This window comes from Danio rerio, chromosome 14, assembly GCF_049306965.1.
Source record: "Danio rerio strain Tuebingen ecotype United States chromosome 14, GRCz12tu, whole genome shotgun sequence".
Lineage (NCBI taxonomy): Eukaryota > Metazoa > Chordata > Actinopteri > Cypriniformes > Danionidae > Danio > Danio rerio.
The window spans coordinates 19,318,217-19,343,331 of NC_133189.1; the positions used below are offsets into that span (position 1 = coordinate 19,318,217).

Here is a 25,115-nt window from a genome sequence, read left to right on the forward strand (position 1 = left end):
AGAAAAAGAGGAAAAACTGCACTCCATTTGTGGAACTGACCCAGCTGTCCTGCTTATTGACAGCTGTTAATCCTAACCAAGCCTTATTCTGCTATAAAGACCATAAAGTGTTGGATGAAGGCCAAATCAAGCATTTGAATAAAAGTGTACATACAGTGTTGTGTAAAAGTGTTTGCCCCCTTACGTTTCTTACACATTTATATTTCAGATCATTTAAATAAATAAATATTAGTCAAAAATAACACAACCAAACACATTGTGCTGTTTAGAAATGAAGGTTTCTCTAATTGGGGAAAAACGAAATAGACAAACTACAAAGCCATGTGTGAAAAAGTGTTTGCCCTCCATTAAAACATAGCTGGTTTATCACACCCGAGGTCAGTTTCACTAGCCACAGCCAAAGTACACTAATCTAGTAAAAGTATAAAGTAATTTAAAGTAAAAACAATATAAAGTATAAAATAAAAATCAAGAGTCAAAGTACCTGATTTTTAATGTATGTTCTAAAATATTTAAAGTAAAGGCACTTTGATGAATATTTATTTTGTTAGACAGTGTCTAATTTTATGAACAAACTTGTCATATATTGATATATGCATGATTATTCAAAAGTGCATAATTGGCATAATGGATGTGCAACTGAAAAATCTGCAGGATCTGTGTAATGCTATCATGTCAACATGGACCAAAATCTCTTTGGAATATTTTCAATCTTTTTGAATGTATGCCACAAACGATTTAGGGAGTCTGAAAGCAAAATGGGCTCCGACCCTGTACTAGTACGGGGTACCTAATAAAGTGGCCAGTGAGTGTAAAGATACAATAGAATATAGAGAAGTATAGAATATAGAATAGATATAAATACACACACACACACACACACACACACACACACACACACACACACACACACATATATATATATATATATATATATATATATATATATATATATATATATATATATATATATATATACACAAATATTTTCAGACATAAAAATAATAATTGATAATGTGCAGATACTTAGTCGTGAAGTAAAAATACTTGAACCTCTGGAAAATAGGTGCCTTTAGCTACATTTTAATAATCAGTAAATTTTTTATCAGTTTGTTTCAAACCCAGCTCCCAAACAACAACAGATTGATCTAACTGATGCCTTATTCATATGTGCAGTTTGCCGTGGCTGATTTGACGCATCACACAGATGTGACATCATGTGGGTTTGATCCGTGTGGTTTCAGTGGGCTCCTTAGTAAGTCTTTCTGTTGATCATAGTGTCGTTGCTATGGGTTACAGACTTTTTTAGGACACTTTCTAGTAAAACATTGATATTGAATCTGCAGAGTGAAAGACTAAAGGAGAACAGAAGATTTTAATAAGACTTATAATACAGCAGAGTCATTAAACTAAAGATAGCAACTTTATTTTCAGCAGCTTCATGTTCTCATTAGGCATAAACCATGTTTATCTATGTTGCGAATGATCACACATATAATCTACATTTGGTTCTGTTTGTCACTGTTAGCAATTTTGTTTATTGCTTCAGATCAATCTAATTTAACTCGCTTTTATCAAGTGACAATTGAATTAGCTTCTGAATATTGTTTAAGTGGGTTTTTATACAGCCTTTGACATCAACAAGTAAGTATAAAGCAAGTGTTTTCTCCATTTTATCTTAACTGTATGCAACTAAATGGTTAGTTGCATTTTATTGTCTGCAGGACAGACCTTCGAACCACTTTTGCCTTTCATACGCAAACACACATGGCCATCGTCACACACACACAACCACGAACCGTTAATGTTTTTAACATCCTCATATAGGCTACAGCACCCGTGGGTTGAGTAAAAGTGGAAGTTTTAAAGACTCAAATCAAAATGGGCCCAGTCTGGGAATAAACACACATAAACACAAATGCATTTCTTCAATAATAAAATTTAAAAGTTATTCTACCTATAGTGAGCAAGCCACAGTTTTCCACACATCCATCTCTGTCCCTAGAGCTCCTGGAAAAACTAATTCAGAATTAGATTCAGGCTGACTTTTTCCAGAGAAATTGGAAGTGAGAGCCAGAATGCATTGCTCACTAATGGGGCTACCATGGGTTTAAAAGTAGACTGACCAGTCCAGGTGCGAGACAGAAGAGAGACAAAAGTGATCAACCCAGGCTCATTGGAAATACTGTACATGGCTCTGACAGTATTTTAGCAAAATGTAAAAAATACGTGGCTCCAAATATGTTTCATTGCAGCTTTGTAATGACTAGTCCATTTGAGAAGACAAGAGAAAATTGAATTGACGTTGCTTTTACCTGTTTTGTACCCGAGTGCTCTGTTCAACATAAAACTAACCACACCTATGGAGATAAATAGTAAACGTATTAATAAAATACAACTTTTTGTTATGTCGAGATCACGATAAAATCAAGTCGGAACGACAAGAAAACAAATTTTTGTTATGTTGAGATCATGAGAAAATAAAAATGGAATCACAAGTAAACAAGTTATGTCGAGATTAGGTATGGGCCGGTATAAGATCCTGCCGCTCTGATAACCTTGGATAAAAATATTATGCGGTATAACTGCGGTCTACCTTAAAAACAGTTATCGTTCCATGCTTAGTCGAGATCACAAGAAAATTAGGTTGTGATCACGTTAAAACAACTTAATTAGAAAACGAAAAAGAGAGAAAATGATTTAATGCATGGCCTTTAAGGACTTCTGTGTTATGGTACGGTGAGGGGAAAAAGGAGGGAGGAATCAATTGCAAAGCAAAAGGTATTTATTAATGGTAAAAATCAAATAAACAGCAAAATAAACTACCCTAAGGGGGAAAACACTAGCTAAACAAATAAACAAACAAACTTGACTGGGCAGGCTGGTAGAGATCAGACATCCAGTCATTCTACAAGGACCGCTAACCCCAGTGTAGCACCGTCATTAAACCTAAGATATGCAGCCATTTAACACACTAAAAGCTCATACCACACAAGATAAACATGTTGGAGTTCCTTTCTCAAAATCTGTCCACATGAAAAAATACAATAGTTTATAGTTAATTCTGTTAATATTTGTGTTTTTTCAACCATACGCAAGTAAAATAATCGAATCTGTCATGGTAGTTCTACAGTCACTGTAGTAATATAAATATAATATCACCTTGTTACCCAATACTGAACTAAGTTTTCTATAACTATATTAGACCACACCGCAGTTTACTGTAGAAAAAAACTATAAGTGTCCTACAGTATTTTTACAGTTAAAACTACAGTATGCTGTAGAACTCGTTGAGTTGAGTTGTAAGCATTATATTACATATACATTATAAAACAGTTTACAATAACATGCACTCAAAAATAAATAATTGGTGCAATTTAACATAATTATGACACACATTTCCACAAATTTTATTTGGGTTCTTTAAGCTTATTTGAATTGTGTTACTTCAACTTGTTTGGATTGCGCTATTTTAACTTTAATTTGAATTAAGTCATTAGAGCATACAGTATTTTATGCCAAATAAAGTTCATGAGCAAAATTCATATTGAATAGTTGGTTGAGACTGAGCTCAAAACCCATTTTAGGAAAATAATTGTTCACTGAGTGAAGCAACAAACAGTATTTTTGTTACAAAGCTGCATCAAAACTCAAAGAACATCAAAGCTCAAAACATTACACTTCTCTAAATCTTCAAACTAAGTAAGGATTGAACTTAAACAAGTATTTTCCTTAACTTAGAACACCTAAGATTATGTTAATTGTCAACATTTTCCTCTCCTAATTCAGTCCAAAGCATGCTACTGTACAAATCCACTGACCAGGTAGTTACACAATTCTTTTATGTTGTCCCATCACTAACTAATTTAAAAATGTAGTTTAAACAAGCAGCAACAATATTTTTTGAGTGTGGTTAACACTACATTATTTACTATAAAATATTATCTATTTTTTCATGTGGGTGCCTAACAATAAAAAAATAAATCTGGTAGCAGTGCCTCTTTGTGAGAGTTTAAAAATCTAAAACTACTAAAACATGTTAAACATGTTACTTTATTTTGTTCTTGCACTTTGTTAACATTTTCTTTGTTATTATTATTATTATTATTATTATCATTATTATTATTATTATTATTATTATTATTATTATTATTATTTTTACATTCAGATTCCAACGTCTAAATATTTTTGTGAATAAGATAGTTCTTTAAAAGAGTGCACTTGCATTATTATGCTATTATATTGTCATATTTTCAACAAAAAAAATTATCAAATCATTAGTTAATTATCATAAGTGTCATAAATTGTCTTAAAATGACAATAATATTGTTTGTCACAATAACTTTTGGTGAAATATATTGCAAAACAAATTAGATATCATGACAGGCCTAAGCAATAGGTCAGTTTAACAAAAGATTATGTATAGACAAAGTTTTTAATTTCTGCCTACACATAGCAGACTTTGGCAGATACATTTTCTTTTTACCCAAGTTGTTGTCAATAGGAGCTTGTTTTTGCAAACTAAACATCATGGAGCCATGTTATGTTGTGACAGTCCCTGTCTGTGAGTAAATTGGCATAAAAACAGACACTAAACCATTTAAGGCAATAGTTTGCATTAGAGCTTATTCATGGTCTCTGTTGTATTTTTAAAAAGCAAAACATGGGTTTAACATGTGCGGAAGAGCTCAGACAAGCCTTAATGTGTCCGTTTGCTACATTTTTTTCCACGCAGCTCTGTTAAATGTCACACATTTGGGCCGCATACTTTAGTTTCTTTTTGTATGCGTTAACGACAAGCTTTTTGCTGTAATATTAAGCTAATTGTGTTGCTCTTTTAAAGTCTGCACTTGTGTTTCATTTGACACGTACAGCACTCTCAAAGCATATGCGTCGACTCTTTAAGTAAATACCAACTGTGTGACAGATCTATAAATGTTTCTGGAGGATATTTATGTGAGGTTTTTGAAGTGCACATGGAGATGTAATTATAACTTTTCTTTATATAAAGGTATTTTATAATGTCACTCTCCTCATAAGTTGATTTTAGAAGAATATAGCAAGAGCGGTTAACGTTTTTAATAAGACATCTATAAAAAGTTTACAACTTTCTTTAACAGAATGTACATAGCATGTGAATGAGGCCTTTTGGTCAGGCTACTCAATTTGCTGGAAAGTTTTTTTCAGTTGAATTGGATATTGAGTGTCAGTGTTAAGTGGTGAACTGTTTTTTACATTGTGCTTGGTCTTTGATTTTGCGGGAGTACAGAAAAAACCTAGCAATGTTATTTATAAACTATATACTAACTATATAAATATACCGTGGTAGTGTATGTATGTTGTCAAAAGTTTGTTTTTAATTTTTAAAACAAATTTTATTTTAGTTATTTTTAATACTTCATGTTAAAGTGGAAAAATAGCTTTTGCATGTTATAAGCTTGAACAGCTTGTTTATTAAGGTCTACTTTTGTCTGAAGGAAATTTTTGCTGGGAAAGTCAAAATTATGTGTGTTCAAGTGCATTCTTGATAGTCTGTCTTCCATTATTTATAATAATTGTTTACGATAATAACAACAGATATTGATTCGAATTATAGGCAAATTTAATTTGTATAAAGCCAGGGCTCCTGGTATTTTTTAAAAGGAGCACTATAGTGCAGGTAAAAAAAATGTGTGTTTTATTTTTTTTATTTTATTTTATTTTATTTTATTTTATTTTATTTTATTTTATTTTATTTTATTTTATTTTATTTTATTTTATTTTATTTATTTATTTATTTATTTATTTATTCATTTGTATAGTTTGTTTGTTATTTGTTATTGTTATATGTTTGTTTGTTTGTTTGTTTGTTTGTTTGTTTTATTTATAATTTATTTTATTTTTAATTTAATTTATGAATTTTTATTCATTTATTTATCTATTTTATTTTTATTTTATTGTTTGTTTTGTTTGTATATTTGTTTGTTAGTTTTTAATTTAATTAAATTTTATTTTATCTTTTTATATTATATTATTATTTTTATTGTTTTATTTTATTCCAACTTACACTGGAGAGCGGTGTCATTATGTTGTTTAGACAACAACAGCATTGACAGTTGGGATACAGATGCAAATATTATAAATAAAAACAGTACGATCTTTAAAAACTTCTGTTACCGCTTTATTGTTTACTACTGTGATTTATAGATCATAATAACTTCAGATAAAGCCCTTCATTTCTATAATCACCAGGGAATCAAGTGAAAAATGGAGCAAGGATCCGTATGCAGGTTTTATTAAGAATCGTGGTCAGACAGGCAATGATCAAAAAACAGGCACAAACAGGTAAAAACAAGGAAATCTGGAGGCGTCGTCAGGTAACAGGCAGATGGTTGGTACAGGTAGCAGACAGAGTCAACGATAAAACAAAGCAAGGGTCGAAACACTTGGAAACTATACCAGGGAACGCTTTGTAATGTTACAGGGTTTTTAACCAAACAAGACTCAGCAATGAGAGTGTCAAAGTGAGCTACAGTATATACTGTATATGTGATTGTAATCAGTACACGAGCAGCTTTAGCTATATTTCTCCAAACAGTAATTAAATGACCATCTAAGACAGCTGTACTTCCTTCTCTTTTGTCTGTTTTTAATATCTTTGCTTCATGTGTTTCAGAAGATATCTCGATATTAGAACTATTTCCACATTCACACATATACTGTCAAAACTTTAAATTGGAGTTCTGTGCTTTTACCATTGTCTTTTTTATTTCTCTTAAAGAAATAAAAGACTTGTTTGGGGAAAAGAAGACATATGATAAAAAGTCATTTGGGAAAATTGCATTCCTGTGAACTATTCCCTTTCTCTGCCGAATGATCGCATGTCTGTAGCAGTGGAGAATGTTGCTGTCTTTTTTGCCACACCGCATGTGTTTATTACTGATGTCAGGAGTCGTGTGATGTGACACGCAGCATCAATCATAGTTGGGACTGGTGTGTGTTTAAGAAGCTGTTGGAGAGACAGACAGAGTGACATGTGGAGAGCACCTTGCCTGGGAATGTGAAGAGTCAGAGCCGGTCAGCCGGTGTTGATCCAGGTGCTCTTGATCAGTTCAGTAAGCTTAGAGAGTCAAAAGTCCACTCAAACCTCATAAAACGTCCCTCAATTGGAGACACTGGGGTAATTTGGTTTTAAATATTTGTTTGTTCATACTCCAGTGTGCTTGAGATAATGTTTTCAGTGGCAGACAGTGGACTGTCTTCATATGCCGTCTAGACAATGCACTTTTATTCAACAGCGTTTCACAACCCTCATGGGCACCAAAAAAAAAGCATAATAATAGATTTGTCTTTTATAGATTAAAGTCTTTTCCTTTTTGTAATATATTTAATTGCTCCCATAAGAGCTTCTTCTGTAACTTCCTTGTTTTTTGTCCATTTTTAATTTTCCATTTTATTTTAATCACAAGCAATGTTTCCATCCACCCATTTTATGCACATTTTGGAATATCACATTTAAAATGCGTAATGGAAATGCCAGCATGCCCATACGTTTTGAAAATGTACATATAAAAATATTATGCATAAATTAGTAAGGTAAAATGTTGATCCACTAAGAAAAAAGTGCAATAACTATGATGGAAACACATTTATTGAATAAATTCCAGTCTTGACTACACTACAGTATATGTGTTTCGACTTTGTCTTCCAAGGCACAAGTAATTAATAATACAAAAAAAAGCCCACAGTAGCTTCTCCTGTCACAGCAAATTCCAGTTTTCTTTTCAATATTTGGTGCTAGTTTATCAGGAGGTGGTGTTTTTACTCTCTTTCTCTCCTTGAACGGAAACTATGCTTTATTCTCAAATGTTTTATGTAATATTCCAGTTTTGCACACAAGTTTATATACAGTACAGTTAGGGTCATGTATATTGGGAGCTCTTGAAAACCAGCGCTTCACAGTGCAGATGGAGAATGACCCAAAGCAAACTGCAAAAGCAACCAAAGAGTTTTTAAAGGGAAAGAAGTTGAATGTTGTGCAATTTCCAAGTCAATAACCTGACCTGAATCCGATTGAGCTTGCATATAACTTGCTGAAGAAAATCGCCAAAGAACAAGCAGGGACTGAAGACAGTTGTAGTAGAGGCCTGGCAGAACATCAACAGGGATGAAACCCAGCATCTTAACCAGGTTGTAACTGACTGCAAAGGATTTGCAACCAAGAATTAAAAAGTGAAAGTTCGATTTATGATTATTTTTCTGTCCCATTACTTTGTGTCCCTTAACAAGTAGGAGGCACATATGCAAACTGTTGTAAATCCTACACTGTTCACCTGATTTGGATATATATATATATATATATATATATATATATATATATATATATATATATATATATATATATATATATATATATATATATATATATATATATATATATATATATATATATAAATAAATATATATATATATATATATATATATATATATATATAAATAAATATATATATATATATATATATATATATATATATATATATATAAATATATAAAATATATATATATATATATATATATATATATATATATATATATATATATATATATATATATATATATATATATACACACACACACACACAGTTGTATATATACATGTGTGTTCATTTATTCCGAACTCTCATGGTATAGGGGTCATGGTTTGGTTCATGCTTTTTTAATGGTGCATACAATCAGTACAGATGTGCCTATTACTGTAGTTTAACAAAGAAGACCACAGCAATGAAACAACTTAAACAGAAACACACAAACCTTGTCCCACCTTTGAGTTTTTCTGATTTCATGTTGTGACCCTAAAACTAAAGTATGTACCAAACCATGAATTCAGTGTACTGTTACACCCCTAAAATATATTTGAATTTAATAATAAGTGAGAATTTCTGTCTAACTCTCATATCAACAGCACCCTATTAAATTGCCACCCTTTGCCAGGCTCTCAACTGAAGTGGGTGTGAAAGAGAAAAGGGCCACCACAGCTAGTAAATGCTGAGTAAGTCTCTTCCCCACTACGTGTACACACACTAGTGTCCTTGTGCGTTGTCCAAGCTGGAAGTTGCTGGACCCACATTGCAGGCTGGGAGCCAGCATATAATGCAGGAGTTGTGCTAGAATTGGTATGGCTTGTCTTGCTCATCAAATTTTGCAGGCATTTGGTTGCTGAACCACTGTAGAAGCCACTACTCCTTGTGTCTTGTGGAATTTCGGGGCTTCTGGGACTTTGCCTGAATTTGCTTGTGCCAAATTCCCTCAATACTTTCTGCCCTTACAGAAAAAAACATAAGCTTCACATAAACTTCACATCTGAAATCACAGATATACCATGTGAAATATGTGGAATGTGAAATTGTAATTTTAGTGTATTTTAAAGTGTGTTCAGGGAAAAGTCAAGGAATTGGACAATTACAGTAGCTTAAAGTGGGATCCCTGAATTCACTTATTTTGTAGCTGCAGGTGAACATGTTTAATTGCTGACATTTTAGTTTCTCAGAAATTATAACCCTGGAAAATATCAATACCCAATTGATAGAATCAAGTACCCTCTATTTTTTTATTTATTTATTTATTTATTTTTATGAAGATGCTTGGCAATGTCAAAATAAGGAAGAAAGATCATTGCAACTTACATTTACATTTAGTCATTTAGCAGACGCTTTTATCCAAAGCGACTTACAAATGAGGACAAGGAAGCAATTTACACAACTAAGAGCAACAATGAATAAGTACTAAAGGCAAGTTTCAGGTCTGTAAAGTCTAAGAAGGGAAGTGTTAGTAGTTTTTTTTTTTTTGTACAGTTAGTGTGATATTCAAATAGGCAATTGCAGATTAGGAAGTGAAGTGGAGACTAAATAGTTGAGTTTTTAGTCGTTTCTTGAAAATAGCGAGTGACTCTGCTGTTCTGATGCAGTTAGGGAGTTCATTCCACCAACTGGGCAGATTGAGCGTGAGCGTTCGCGAAAGTGATTTTTTCCCTCTTTGGGATGGAACCACGAGGCGACGTTCATTCACAGAACGCAAGTTTCTGGAGGGCACATAGATCTGCAGAAGTGAGAGCAGATAAGAAGGTGCTAGGCCAGAAGTCACTTTGTAGGCAAACATCAGAGTTTTGAATTTGATGCGAGCAGCAACTGGCAGCCAGTGCAAACGGACTAGCAGCGGAGTGACATGTGCTCGTTTAGGTTCATTGAAGACAACTCGTGCTGCTGCATTCTGGAGCAGTTGAAGAGGCTTGATAGAGTTAGCTGGAAGCCCAGCTAGTAGAGAGTTGCAGTAATCCAGTTTGGAGAGAACAAGAGCTTGAACAAGGAGTTGAGCTGCATGTTCAGATAAGAAGGGTCGGATCTTTCTGATGTTATAGAGTGCAAATCTGCACGATCGAGCAGTTCTAGAAATGTGGTCAGAGAAGTTTAGTTGGTCATCAATCGTTACTCCAAGGCTTTTCACCATTTTGGATGCAGTAATGGTTGCCCCATCCATCTGGATTGAAAAGTTATGGTGTAGAGTCGGGTTGGCAGAAACTACAAGCATTTCCGTTTTTGCAAGGTTCAGCTGAAGATGATGATCTTTCATCCAGTGTGAAATATCCAACAGGCAGGCTGAGATACGTTCTGGAACCGAGGGATCATCAGGATGAAAAGAGAGGTATAGCTGGGTATCATCAGCATAGCAGTGGTAGGAGAATCCATGTCTCTGGATGACTGGTCCTAGAGATGATGTGTAGATGGAGAAGAGAAGTGGCCCAAGAACAGAGCCTTGAGGTACCCCAGTGTTTAGATGCTGTAGGTTGGACACCTCTCCCCTCCAAGACACCCTGAATGACCTGTCAGAGAGGTAAGATCTGAACCATTGTATAACAGTGCCCGCGACGCCCAGTGACTCAAGCGTAGATAGCAGGATCTGGTGGTTGACAGTGTCAAAAGCAGCTGACAAGTCCAGCAAAATGAGGACTGATGATTTAGAGTCTGCTTTAGCCAGTCTGAGATCCTCCACGACCGAGAGCAGGGCAGTCTCAGTTGAGTGGCCTTTCTTAAAGCCGGATTGCTTGTTGTCCATGAGATTGTTTTGAGTAAGAAAGTCCAGGACTTGATTGAACACTACTTTCTCCAGAATCTTGGCCATGAATGGAAGCAGGGATACTGGTCTGTAGTTTTCAAGTAGCGTATGGTCCAGGTTGGGTTTCTTTAGCAGTGGGGTTACCCTAGCCTGCTTAAATGTAGTGGGGAATAAACCAGAGTCAAGAGATGTGTTAATTATGTGAGTCAGTGTTGGTATGACTGCAGGAGAGATGGCTTGCAAGAGATGAGAGGGAATGGGATCGAGTGGACAGGTGGTTGCATGGCTAGATAGCACAAGTTTGGACACCTCAGACTCAGAGAGCTGAGAAAAAGAGGTGAGTGTGTGTGGTGTTGGTGTTGTATCTTGCGTGTTTGTTGTAGGTGCAGCAAATTGAGCACTGATTTTTGCAGTTTTGGTGCAGAAGAATGTAGCAAAGTCATCAGTAGTAAGTGTGGAGGATGCGGGTGGAGGAGGAGGATAGAGGAGGGAGGAAAATGTTTTAAAAAGTAGGCGAGGATTAGTGGCATTGTTGATTTTCAGACGGTAATACGTCTGCTTTGCAGAAGTAACCTCAGCTGAGAAAGAGGACAGAAGAGTTTGGTATGTTAAGAGATGTGCAGGATTTTTAGTTTTCCGCCAAATTCTCTCCGCAGCCCGAAGTTTTGAGCGATGCTCACGGAGAGCATCCGAGAGCCAGGGTGCAGGAGGACTGGCACGGGCTGGCCTGGATGCAAGAGGACATAATCGGTCTAGACATGATGCTAGTGTGGAGCAGAGTGTATTAGTGGCACTGTTCGAATCAAGTGCAGTGAGTTTGCGAGATGGAGGAAGAGAGTCTGAAACAATGGTGGATAGTCTATTGGGTGAGAGAGATCGTAGGTTTCTGCGAAAGGTAACCAGTGTAGGAGTGTGTGGCGGCTCAGGAGTAATGTGGATGTTGAGAGACAGAAGGAAATGATCAGATATTTGTAGTGGAGTTACTATTGTTTGATCAGTGAAGCAGTGTCGTGTGTAAATAAGGTCTAGCTGATTACCTGATTTGTGGGTAGCAGAAGTAGGTGCTCTTTTTAGGTCAAAAGAGGCAAGCAAAGTCTGAAAGTCTGCAGCTTGCGGTTTGTCAACGTAAATGTTGAAGTCACCTAGCACCAATAAGGGAGTGGCAAAATTAGAAAAAGATGAGAGAAGAACATCCAGTTCATCTAGGAAGTGACCTAATTTACCTGGTGGGCGGTAGATGACAACCACATTTATGTAGAAGGGGTGGATAATGGTGACTGCATGGAATTCAAAGGAGCTGATTGTTGGCAGGGACGGTATCAGAGTAAATTTCCATTCTTTGGAAATTAGTAGTCCAGTCCCACCCCCTCTCCCTGTCTGACGAGGAGTGTGGGAAAAAGAGAAATTAGCAGAAAGAGTAGCATGTGTAGCAGTGTCCTCCGGCCTCAACCAGGTCTCAGTTAGAGCCATGAGATTATAATCAGAATATGTAGCTATGGAGGTAATAAAATCAGCCTTGTTAACAGCTGATTGACAATTCCAGAGGCCCACGGAGAGAGAGAGTTGTGAAATAGTAGATACATGTATTGAACGAAGGTTGTGAGGATTACGCCTGCAGCGTACCTCCCGTGTTTTGCGAGTGTTAGTAACAACAGGAATTAGAAAACACATAATAAAAGTGCACTGACAACAAAAAATAAGTGCAAAGTAAAAACAATAAAGTAAAGTACTCAAGTGCTTTGTCGGTGTCTTTGCTCGGTGGAGTCGCGCAGGTAGAGTTGATGGTCTTTACCCTCGTCGGTCTTCACACGAGGCGGTCTTCACACGAGGCTGCCGCGACCGCTGCCACGGTGAACTAGTTGTTTATATAACCCCAAAGCACTAGCTGATTGAATTCAGCTGGACACGCCTCGAGAGTCAAAACAAGGGCCGAAACTGAGGCGGACGACGCGAAACCGCGTCTGCGTTCGCTACACAAGCTCTTATAGTAACCAAGGAAACAGTGGCTAAACAACTTCTAGTATTATACACAACTGAAAGCAAGTTTAAATGTCCTACAACTTTACACAAACAGCTGGAAACAAGTCCTCAAACCATACACAACAACTGAAACAAATCTTAAATGTACTTACAGGCTGCTGGTCTAGATGCTGATAAAGTGCTTCTCCTGCCGACTAATGCTAGTGTGCTCACTATATAGTGGTTACCTGGCGTTTGGACACGCCTCCCGAGTCAAAACAAGGGCCGAAACTGAGGCGGACGACGCGAAACCGCGTCTGCGTTCGCTACACAAGCTCTTATAGTAACCAAGGAAACAGTGGCTAAACAACTTCTAGTATTATACACAACTGAAAGCAAGTTTAAATGTCCTACAACTTTACACAAACAGCTGGAAACAAGTCCTCAAACCATACACAACAACTGAAACAAATCTTAAATGCACTTACAGGCTGCTGGTCTAGATGCTGATAAAGTGCTTCTCCTGCCAACTAATGCTAGTGTGCTCACTATATAGTGGTTACCTGGCGTTTGGACACGCCTCCCGAGTCAAAACAAGGGCCAAAACTGAGGCGGACGATGCGAAACCGCGTCTGCGTTCGCTACACAAGCTCTTATAGTAACCAAGGAAACAGTGGCTAAACAACTTCTAGTATTATACACAACTGAAAGCAAGTTTAAATGTCCTACAACTTTACACAAACAGCTGGAAACAAGTCCTCAAACCATACACAACAACTGAAACAAATCTTAAATGCACTTACAGGCTGCTGGTCTAGATGCTGATAAAGTGCTTCTCCTGCCGACTAATGCTAGTGTGCTCACTATATAGTGGTTACCTGGCGTTTGGACACGCCTCCCGAGTCAAAACAAGGGCCGAAACTGAGGCGGACGACGAGAAACCGCGTCTGCGTTCGCTACACAAGCTCTTATAGTAACCAAGGAAACAGTGGCTAAACAACTTCTAGTATTATACACAACTGAAAGCAAGTTTAAATGTCCTACAACTTTACACAAACAGCTGGAAACAAGTCCTCAAACCATACACAACAACTGAAACAAATCTTTAATGTACTTACAGGCTGCTGGTCTAGATGCTGATAAAGTGCTTCTCCTGCCGACTAATGCTAGTGTGCTCACTATATAGTGGTTACCTGGCGTTTGGAAACGCCTCCCGAGTCAAAACAAGGGCCGAAACTGAGGCGGATGACGCGAAACCGCGTCTGCGTTCGCTACACAAGCTCTTATAGTAACCAAGGAAACAGTGGCTAAACAACTTCTAGTATTATACACAACTGAAAGCAAGTTTAAATGTCCTACAACTTTACACAAACAGCTGGAAACAAGTCCTCAAACCATACACAACAACTGAAACAAATCTTAAATGCACTTACAGGCTGCTGGTCTAGATGCTGATAAAGTGCTTCTCCTCCTAACTTGCAATACAATCTTAACTTCTGTTTCTCCTCAACATACCAGAAACAAAACGGAATGAAATTGTAAAACTAGACCACATTGCTAATCATTTTATACGGTTTGTCCATCTGCAGGCCGCGGCAGCGACTCGGAGTGCGACACCCCCCAGAGGAAGATACCGGATGTACGCAAGGATGACATGTTGGTGCGGCGAACATCCTGCAGTGAGCCACGGACCGCTGTTCCTTTCAATCAGTACCTGCCCAACAAAGCCAACCAGGGTTCCTATGTGCCCCCACCAGTGCGACGCCCGCGTGCCGACAGAGACGAAAGCCGCAAAAGCTGGAGTAACGCAACCTCACCTGTTGGGGGAGAGAGACCTTTCAGGTAAATCTAACTGAGATGCTGGTTTGTATGTAGATACAGTGACTGGTTGACCATCAAGCAGGGTTTTTGTTTTATATACAGTACAGTCTTAGAAATAAAGGTACAAGAGCTGTCACTAGGGTGGTAACTTTTTGAAAGGTTCATATTTGTACTGAAAGAGTCCTTATTAATACCTCAAGAGTACATATTAGTACCTTTAAAAAGTACAAACGTGTACCTATTGAAATTTTTAGATAGTAATATATACCTTTGAGGTACTAATATATACCCTTTGAGTACAAATATGTACCATTCGAAAAGATACCACCCTAGTGACAGCTCTTGCACCTTTATTTCTGAGAGTGTATAGTGGTTACGATGATTTGCTACTGAAATAAATATTCTGCTAGGGCTCTCAGATTAGAGGCATTTCCAGTTAACATCTGTAAAGAGTAAAGGGAAATAACTGCTAGTATGTACTATTATGTGAGTAGGTCAAAGATCAGGCATTTATTTAGAATCAAATAAGAGTTCTGAGAAAAGCCCTCATCTGGGTTTTGCACTTTTGTTATTATGTTTATTTGGCTAACAGATCAGCTCATCATTTATATTTGAAATCATTGTATTTCATTGAAATGTTGTATTTGACCTCTTATTTAAAGCTGAAAACTGCACTGAAGTGTCAACCTTCTGGGTTTTTGTAAATAAAAAAATAATAATCATAAAATGAGCAAAAACGAACAAGATTTCCCCCATTTTAGCTGCCAAGATAGTTATGGTAAGTGTTTCGAGATGGTCTGTCTTCTCTCCTGAAGCTCACACACTTGTTTTGTGGAGTTTGCTAAACTTCACAATCATACTTTTACAGCACGAAGAAGCAGCTAAAATCCCCACGTGTCTTCAACTTTTTTTATAGGTTGCTGGCAAAATCTGTGGCAACATAAGGAAGGGAAAGCAGTTTTTTTCTGTTCTGCATTGATTTTGTATGCAGTGGTTTGAGAGCAGTGCTTGATTTGAACCAGATGTGAGCATTCATTGACTGAGAGCTACAGACTTCTGTGCTGATCCAGAACAGCCATTAGACTGACAGTATGAGCACAGACAGGGTATCAGTCCAAAGCATGCTAAGATGCTGCATATTTTGAATATAATTAGAAAAGAATGCTGATGAATCATTACTGATCTCCTGTAAATGTGTTCTGTGTAATTGTGTTTTTTGTACGTTGCTTTATTTTGTTTGATATTGTGTACTAACATACTACTGTTTCTGTAGTATGTAGATCACATACTCAAAGCAGTATGTGATCATTCTGCATGCTAAAAATATCCACGTGAATTACTGTATTTGTCAAGCCCACAGTGAATCACAGATATTAACGTGTGAGATTTCACAATGCAATGACCTGTGTTTTTTTCCCTCGTGGTGATGAATGACACACAGTCATTGTTAATTAAGACTTAAAACACCAACTGTGCATTTAAACACCTCTTTCAGGTATGATTTGATCAGACTGTCATGATTAAAAATATGGTTTAGACTAATCTGAATGAAAAATAATTATTAGCAAACATTACAATTTTGGTCATAGTTACAGTATAATGAGTATTGCTGATCAGCATTTAATGGTCAAAAATGGTTTATGTAAAGTCTTTCTACATTATGTTTTTGTATATTTGTTTAAGGTTAGATCTAGTTAATACTTGAATTATTGATTATAAAATGTTTGCACAATTCAACATTTCTCGTAAAACGGAACAAAATGTCTAAATTTAGACAATTACTGTACAAATAAATATAAGAAAGAAATTAAAGGTGTAGTAGGTGATCAGCCAGAATGCTAGCATTAGCATAATAGCTTAGAAATTTGTTTAAGGTTAGATCTAGTTAATACTTGAATTATTGATTATAAAATGTTTGCACAATTCAACATTTCTTGTAAAACGGAACAAAATGTCTAAATTTAGACAATTACTGTACAAATAAATGTGAGAAAGAAATTAAAGGTGTAGTAGGTGATCAGCCAGAATGCTAGCATTAGCATAATAGCTTAGAAATTTGTTTAAGGTTAGATCTAGTTAATACTTGAATTATTGATTATAAAATGTTTGCACATTTCAACATTTCTCGTAAAACGGAACAAAATGTCTAAATTTAGACAATTACTGTACAAATAAATGTAAGAAAGAAATTAAAGGTGTAGTAGGTCAACAGCCAGAATGCTAGCATTAGCATAATAGCTTAGAAATTTCATGACACCCCCTCCCCCCCCCACCACCCCTCCCTGCCGTCCAAAGCCACGCCTCCTTAAGTCATGAATTTGCGAATGTGCACTGATTAGCTATAACACTAGATCATGTCATTCACCAGTTAGAAAACTCTCTGGAGACACGCACTTTATCAAGCGTAGTTGTTGACAGGCCAGCGGGTGCAGGACACCAAAATTGTGTCACAGGCTGTCACTGTTCAAAAATGAACAAATATTGTGAATATAAATCAAACTTCACCCCAGTAGAGCTGGTTAGGCGGAAAAGCACATTTACTTATGTTTTGTTATTAAACTGAATAAAAATTAGATCAGAAAAAAGCTGTGCTATAAACAGAAATATCTTGTCATCTGTTTACATTACACTTATGTTTACGTTACCAAGACAACAAGTGACTTTTCATTTTCAATTGTGCTCGCCGATCCTCGCACATCTCTTGTTTTCATCTTCTTTTTCACTTGAACAACTAAACGAATGCTCAGGTCTGTTTAACTGACTATATTATTGATGCTGTGAAAGGTACTCCATGAACTTGAAAATAACAAATCTTTTGCTGGACGTTTTCAGTGGCTGAACAACACTACCGTGCATATAAACCCATTCATAAACAAGAGCACAGTCTACATAAGCTTTGCGTGGCTAAAACAGTTTTAAAACATACCTGTCTAAATGTAATACTTCAGCTGTGGTGTCATCCTTCATATTGTTGTTTTGAACTGCATAATGTCATTTCCTTTTAGCATGCAAAAGTAATTTCGATATTGATTCAGGGTTCAGAAAAGTTTTGATTCTGCATTTTTGGCAGAAGTCCTTTCAGAAACAATCTTTCTTTTCATGCATACAAGGCCACGTTGGTCTTTCAGAAAGAGGTTCAGCATGATGCAGAGTTTGCAGATGATGTCTCCCTGTCACCAGTAGATGCGTGCTTCACGTATGCACGCAAGTGACGTACCTGTCTGCTTAAAGAGGCGTCTCAGAAATTCAAATTGAAATTTGTTGACAGATAATTTGAGATACTTGTTGTAATTGAGTTATTTGTCAGCCCGACAATATTTAATTGGATGAACATTTTTTAGTTTTATACCTCATCCAGAATATAAAAATACATATAAATACATTTAGATCATTTAGTTTAATCATTACTATTGGAATGTGAAGAGACTTTTAACCAGCACAACAAAAAAATGTTTCTGAAGACAATCACCTACTGCACCTTTAATATAATAATAATAATAATACTATTAACGCACTTTAGAGGATTGGCATTAGAGTCTGTTTAAATTGTTTGCATGCTAAATTTACAGTTATTCCAAGATATGTGCATGTAACACTCAGTTTTGATTTTTGATCTAGTTTTGATTTTTTGGAAAGAAAATTATACAGCTTAGCAAAGTCATTTCTAATGATCTTACAAAATTAAATATATGGAAGTAAAACCATAAAATACCAGAAAAAAGTACTGGCAGCTCATTACTTGGTTTTTGTACCATAATGTACATGACCAACCCAGAGAAAACCACACAAATGCCAGTGAAAGTCACTTTGTTAAAATATTTAACCTCAAAACTTGTCAGAGATCAAGATCTCATAAAGCAAATCTAACATTTAATAAATGTAAAAAAAGACCCAAGAATCCCAAATAAAAGTGAAACTCTCCACTAATGGTTACATAAATAGGTCAATGACATTGTAAAATAGAATACTATAGAATAAAATGGTTAGCAGAGTATAATATTGCTTTAATGTGATATTCAGATGTTTAGATGTCTCGTTTTAATGTTGAGAAAAGCTCAATAAAATAAAAATAATAAAAAAGCAGTGTATAAAGACTAAGGAACACTCCGCTTTTTTGTAATATAGGGTCATTTTACAGTTTCCCTAGAGTTAAACTGTTTGTTTTTATTCATCTAGCTGACTCTTGGGTCTGGCGGGAGCACTTTTAGCTTAACACTACCGGCACATGCTCCCTGTGCAGGTCATCACATTAGAAGTTACCTCGCTGGGGACTATTTTCAGCCGCTGTGTAATATCAATATGGTACAGCAGCAAATTTTCTTGATTATTACACCTAAATAAGAGTATGGTTCCTAGTATTTTCTATCAGTCTATGTGCACAATGTAACTACAGAAAAGTCATGCTTTAAATTTTTGAGCGAGATGCTAATGGTCTAATCTGATTCAATGATTTATACTAAGCTAAGCTAAAGTGCCCTGCCAGACATAAAAATTGGCTGAATGGATTTAAAAAAATAGTATCACTCAACTAAACTAGGAGTGTTGTAAAAATTAGCTTATTTAAAAATGGTTGAGTGTTGCTTTAAATTTGTATATAGTGGACAGATGGTAAAGACATGATGTAATTGTTTTGTGTGTGTTTTTTTTTTCTTTTTGTCCCTCCTTTCTGTTGTATAACACTTTCCTTTCCATTTCCCTTTCCTGTCACTTTCCTTTCATCGCATGTTTCTGGTTTGACACGGTTGTGTGCCGTCGTCCTGCTCATGTATGTTGTTTTTGTGGGTGCGTCACTGTTGTTGTGTGATTTAGTGAGAGTGAAACCCTTTCGTTAGAGTTGTCCGCTGTGGTAACAGGACGTGATGTTCACTGTGTAGATTCACAGCAAATAGATCCTGACTCTAAATACTCCAGAGCGTCTCCTCAAAACGAGTCTCCCCCCAAAGACCCAATTTTTCTTAATCCACAACTCAGTGACCCTCAGATTAGATCCCCCCTTCCCAAAGACACCCTCCATCCTTCTGTCCAACCCCAACCTCAAGAGCAGAGCCACTCAGACCAGGAGAAGATGGAGGAGGAGGAAAAGGACAGAGATGGATGGGCCACTTTCTGCCAAAGTCCTCCAAACCCCTTGGATACCCTTCAGAGCGACTTACAGATGTCCCATAATCCGACTGCAGGAAATGATACCAGGTGCCCAGATTTCCCCTTCACCATGCCAGCACAGCACAAACGCCAGTGTTGTCAAAACCATTACCATTCACACAGATCTGTGAAAACAGCTGTAATGACACAGAAATATAGCATGCTACATTAATGTCTGCTATAATACAATAATTGTTGTTTAAAGATTGTGCGAGAAGGACCATGTGTTATAAATCCATGAGCAACTGTGTACACAGCAAAATATGGTGACCCAAAACAACTCTATGGGTGTTAATTTCAACACTTTGAAAGTGTCTCATGGGGTCCACTCAAAACAGACTTAAATCAACACTTTCAAAAGGGTTGGCACATTGACACCGAAGTAAGGGTTAATTTTAACTCTGGGCAGAGTTAAAAATGTAACTATATTTAACACTGCCTGGTAGTAATTTTTTTACTACAATATATTGTTATTTTATTCAACTCTCTTGAGTGTAAATATGGTAAAAAGGTAAAATAGACTGTAAATTACAAAAGAAAAAACATTTTATTTGAAAACATTCACCACTTCAACAATTCATTCAGTTTTTAAAATGCAACAATGTCAAATATGCTTTAAATGCTTTATTAGTACAGACAGTATCAACAAAATATGTATGACCAGTGCTCAAAAAGGCTGTTTCAGTCCTTTGGTCCAAACTTGATGTGTTATCAGAGCAATTTGAAAGTTCAATATAGCGTCACTCATAGTTTTCTTCTGAACTCATAGTTTTCTTGTAAAATTACATTTTAAACAACTTGGTGTGCAAATCTTTCACTTCGGGTGTTTCCTTGGTCCTCCATATCAAACACAGCAGTTTAAATGAAGGTATAAATGCTGTAAACTTGTGTGAAAACAAACTGGAGCTAGGAAATTTCATCAAGCATGTCCTGTGAATGAAGTGCTTCCCAGCCACAGGGTGACCTTTTTATCCATGACGATGTAGCAGCTGCTGATCGCTCGTCTGGTGGTTCCTGATGCACGGATATACTGTAGGGTGATGCTCATCTAAGAACTCTTCAAGACTCCAGCATGACTAAGAAAAATGTTTGAAAACAAATTGCAATCAAATTCTATGATATATTTAAAAGAACATTTAAAGTAAATAAAACATTCAAGAAATCTAAACTCACCTTTTGAAAATCTTCATGATGATCCACAACTTGACTCTCCCAGCTGGTTGAGGTGACAGGATATGGAAAAGTAGAAAAAACACATACATCACTGTTGGATCTCCAAAAACAATTAGGTTAACCACTATGACTAGAACTGGAAAAACAGGCAGCTGTCTGTCCAGAATCCTGAATTTAACACAACACTTGGAGCAAAATTTAGAGGAGCTTAAAATCTTTTATATCATTTAGTGATGCTGACTTCCCCAAAATATTGGCCACAGTGTAAAAAATATTCATAAACTTCATAAACAACACTTTTCTGTAAGCGTGTGCGTGCGTGTGTGCGCGCGTGCATGTTTCTTTACCTGATTCAACTTGTTAGGCCCTTTCAGGTCCAGTATTGACGCCACCTTTACTGGAGTCTAGCAGATGTTTCAGGTCCAAATATAACCTAAAATATTAGGATAAGCAGAAGAGGAAAAGTGCAAAGTAAAGAGCAAAACATTATTTAAGTAACAGTTCACCCACAATACAAAACTTATCACCTTCATGTCATTTGTTATTCTCTAATGCTCTAATACCCTCTCAGCTTATGTGAAACAAATACAGAAATTTATCAAACATACCTTAATTATTATTATTACCACATATGACCAAGAAGGTGTGCTTGGTCATTTCACCAACTCTGGAAATGTACCATCCGTCTCTAATCAGCCATCGTCACAGGGTCTTGTGTTATTGTATAGAGAACTGTGGCTGTTAAAAAAACAACAAAACATTAGTATCAAACACATATGCATAACCTTCAGATAAAAAAGAGAGATGAACATCACAAAGTATGCTTCACACTTTTCAGATATCTTTTGATTCAGATGTTGATTATTGATAATAAATCTACAAATCAAACCTGTATCATCATTAGGCTGCTCAAATATGAATCAGTTGATTAATTTTACAGACAGGTGGCTGTTTACAACGCACTAAATTGTCTTTAATAAAAAGGAAATGTTGTGTACAGTGCATGCTAAGTTTAGCCTATAGTTTTAAGCACAATATCATGCGGGAGAAAAAGCTTGACTAAGATGTTCCTGACTACATAAATAGCCTAACTTACTAACGTCAGACATCCCGAGTTGGGAAAAGTAATTTTCGGGGGATACAGAGTTGATTTGCGGGAGGTAGCGGGAGAGATGAGAGCCTGAAGAGCAATGGGATGAGTTGCGCGCGACGTACCTGAAGAGCTGGGAGAAATGCGGTGGAGAGGGGTGTGCAAAGTGTTTAATGACCGGGCGGGAGACGCGCGATTTCCGGGAGATTATCATTAATTTGCGGGCATCTACTTGGGCATCTGGGAGTCTCTGTGCATTTGCGGGATAAGGTTAACGTTAGTCCCGCAACTTCCGGGAGACTTCTGTAACCTTAAATGTCTGAGAAAGTGCAAACGCGGTCAATTAAAGACATTAATGTTAACATTCCGACTTTAATGGCTGTCAACACTTAATATAATTCAAGCGTACGTTATCACGCGAGTCTATGGACTAACGGTATATGGACGGCCACGAATGAACCAGTTTAAAAAGGCCGCGGTGTTTAAAATAACTAAATTAACGTACACGAATAACAAAAAAATCATATGTTTTAGTCGGGAAGCCTTTTACAAGTAAGCATATGTTCATTTACTCACCAGATATGTTTTAGAAACTCTCCAGAGCGTATGGAAACCGTCCTGTTGCCGTTAGCATCCGGGCAGAGTAGGCTAGGCTGCTCCGGGGATTCCCTCGCTAGTTTGCTTCGAATTAAAGGAGAAGTGTCGATTTTATTTTACAGATAGGTAACAACGCACAAAATGGCATTAAGCGTGACAGAAACGTGTACATTTGATGTTTTTATGCACTATGTATGCGTGAGCATATAAAAACATTCTTGAAAAGAAGTGAATAGTAATGCAGTTAAGCTAGATACACAAACGACCATGAATGAACCGCAGAAGTTTAAAATTGTCACTCCATTCTAAAGTTATTAACTTAACAATATGTTTACAACTGTATTTCCTTAAAGAAAGTCAGTAAAATACCAACATTTAGGTAGTTTGACTCACCAGTTGCTGTTCTAAACCTCAGATGGAAAATGGCGTCTGGAAAATTCTTCAGTGACTGGGGCTGCATGAATTCCCGGATGTTGGAAATAACACCACCAAGTGTTGAAAAGATAACTCCTTGATTTCGCACTGAATAAAATCAATTTTAACTCTTATTATATTCATTTATGAAAATCTAACTCTTTAACGTCAACACTTTACTCTGAAATGCTTCAACACCGAGAATTTAACTCAGATGAATTTGCTGTGTAATATGGGATGAAACCATTTAGAATTGAGTTACAAATAGGCGATAAATCAAGTTAGGGAGGCAGAAATGCCTTATTGATTTTAAATTTATGTGATATATTCAAGTATCACACAAGAAAAAATGCAGTTTGACCACAAATGATTTGCTTTTAAAGTAGCATTCTGACTACTTTACTATTCTTTTAATCAGGGGTACACCAATGTGTGGGCCACTGATATTTATTGGCCAGTATTGGATTACTTTAAAGCTCACTATTAGCAATAATATGAAAAAGGCAGATACTGATTGTATATTAATTATATAGAGTAAATGGACACAAAAAGGTTATATATTCTGTACAAAACATCGGATGTGCACTGTCAGCTGGTTTCCCCAGTGACAACACGTTGCACTGTAAAAAATGCAGGGTTCCACACAATTCATTCATGTTGTCCCAACACAAATTGATTCATTTAACTTGTTTGCATTCATTTTAGTTTGAACGAGCAAAAAAAACAAAAACTTTTTGAGTGTGGCACAAAACCATTAGTTTGGGCTAAAACATCTTGAACATTAAAAGAAACTGACTGCACTTTAGTGATATTTTTCTGGTGCAGCAAAAATTATTATTCACATATAGCAACAGCATTGGTTTTATTTATTAAGTTTGTTAAATAAACATGTTCTATGTAAAATACTAGTTAATGCTGGAAAGATTGAATAGAAAAATCAACTTTGAAGACTGACAAATTGTCCTTTTTTATCTTAACTTGCTTCTTTTAAAATGTTGAACAGTTAAATGTTAGTTGTATCCAAGTAGATAAAATCCAGTGTAGTCTATTTTTTAAATAATTGTGTATCCTAAAAACTCCATCCATGCAATTCAAACAGGCTTGGAATCCCATTTCACGTTGTCTCCAAGTCAAAAATAAAAATAGATGTTGTACTGTTCTGGTGGGATCATATTGTCTTGACTGTTTTACAATTAATGTTGCTTCTTTTCGTTTGAACCCTTTCAGAAGTGTTCTTGGCCACCAAAACATGAGTTTGTTCTTTTGTATAATTTTTGGAATGTTCACTGAAGATCTGAGGAAGAAAATACTTTATTTATGTTCTTTTGCTCGTATATTTGGAGCTTGCTTTCTGGGGAGGTTGAAAGCTTTTCTAGGAAAGCCTGAGCGCTGAAGGGCCTTTTTTGGCACGATTGCTCACCTCTGACTGTCAGGTAGTCCAAGAGCCTGACAAGTTTGGGTTTCAGTCCCACACCATGCGTCTGCTGCTTATAGTGTTTGGGCTTGATTTAGGTCAACATGAATGAGCTTCAATGGTACTCCAAGGAAAGCCTTTGGATCTGGTAGCTCTGATTTACATGGCAGGCTGAGACAGGGTGGTCTCTACTGTGTTTGAGATTGTTTTGTAAAACGCTTCAGCAGATGATCTTCTGGCTTTTTTAGCTGAAAAATGAGGTCTTGTTGCAGTGTTAAAATACCAATTGTGCGGTAAAGATAAATGAGCTTTATAAAAACATTGGGTCAAGTAGAGTCAAGGGATAAATTTATTCACCTGAAAAAACTGACATTTAACCAAGCCAACAATCAGCTATTGCACATCACTAGGCGTCTG

General features: G+C 36.4%; 2 protein-coding genes and 1 long non-coding RNA gene across 54 annotated transcripts in view; 1 reads left to right on the forward strand and 2 right to left on the reverse strand.

Moving 5' to 3' along the window:
• Positions 1–25,115, forward strand: part of limch1b (LIM and calponin homology domains 1b) — a 205,298-nt gene that overhangs the window by 128,752 nt on the left and 51,431 nt on the right. For 34 of the 50 annotated variants that reach the window (XR_012389672.1, XR_012389671.1, XM_009291007.5 and 31 more), the window contains one exon: positions 14,637–14,889. Coding sequence is in view for 47 of the 50 variants with exons in the window: in XM_009291007.5 (XP_009289282.2) it covers positions 14,637–14,889 (253 nt within the window). In the remaining 3 variants the exon portion in view is untranslated. Of the gene's footprint in view, positions 1–14,636; positions 14,890–19,677; positions 20,059–25,115 lie in introns of all 50 variants that reach the window. The other 16 variants (XR_012389670.1, XM_009291003.5, XM_068213320.2 and 13 more) reach the window with 1 other exon arrangement.
• Positions 9,796–14,520, reverse strand: LOC141377490 (uncharacterized). Of its 3 annotated transcripts, none has more exons than XM_073921770.1 (2): positions 13,646–14,520; positions 9,796–12,901 (listed from the first exon to the last, which is right to left on the reverse strand). In XM_073921770.1, the coding sequence occupies exon 2, from the start codon at positions 12,757–12,759 to the stop codon at positions 9,862–9,864; it is 2,898 nt and encodes a 965-aa protein (XP_073777871.1). In that variant the 5' UTR covers positions 12,760–12,901; positions 13,646–14,520; the 3' UTR covers positions 9,796–9,861. The 3 variants fall into 3 exon arrangements, with proteins under 3 accessions (XP_073777871.1, XP_073777870.1, XP_073777872.1); XM_073921769.1 differs by having other exon boundaries at positions 13,016–13,847; XM_073921771.1 differs by lacking the exon at positions 13,646–14,520 and having other exon boundaries at positions 9,797–12,230; positions 12,312–12,622.
• On the reverse strand, positions 21,000–21,875 carry LOC137487574 (uncharacterized). Its single transcript, XR_011006188.2, has 4 exons — positions 21,792–21,875; positions 21,531–21,616; positions 21,184–21,226; positions 21,000–21,086 (listed from the first exon to the last, which is right to left on the reverse strand). It is a non-coding gene; the product is annotated as an uncharacterized lncRNA (long non-coding RNA).

Excerpts from the sequence above, each read along its gene's own strand:
- LOC141377490 (XM_073921770.1), bottom strand. The coding sequence starts at position 12,759 with ATGTGTTTTCTAATTCCTGTTGTTACTAACACTCGCAAAACACGGGAG.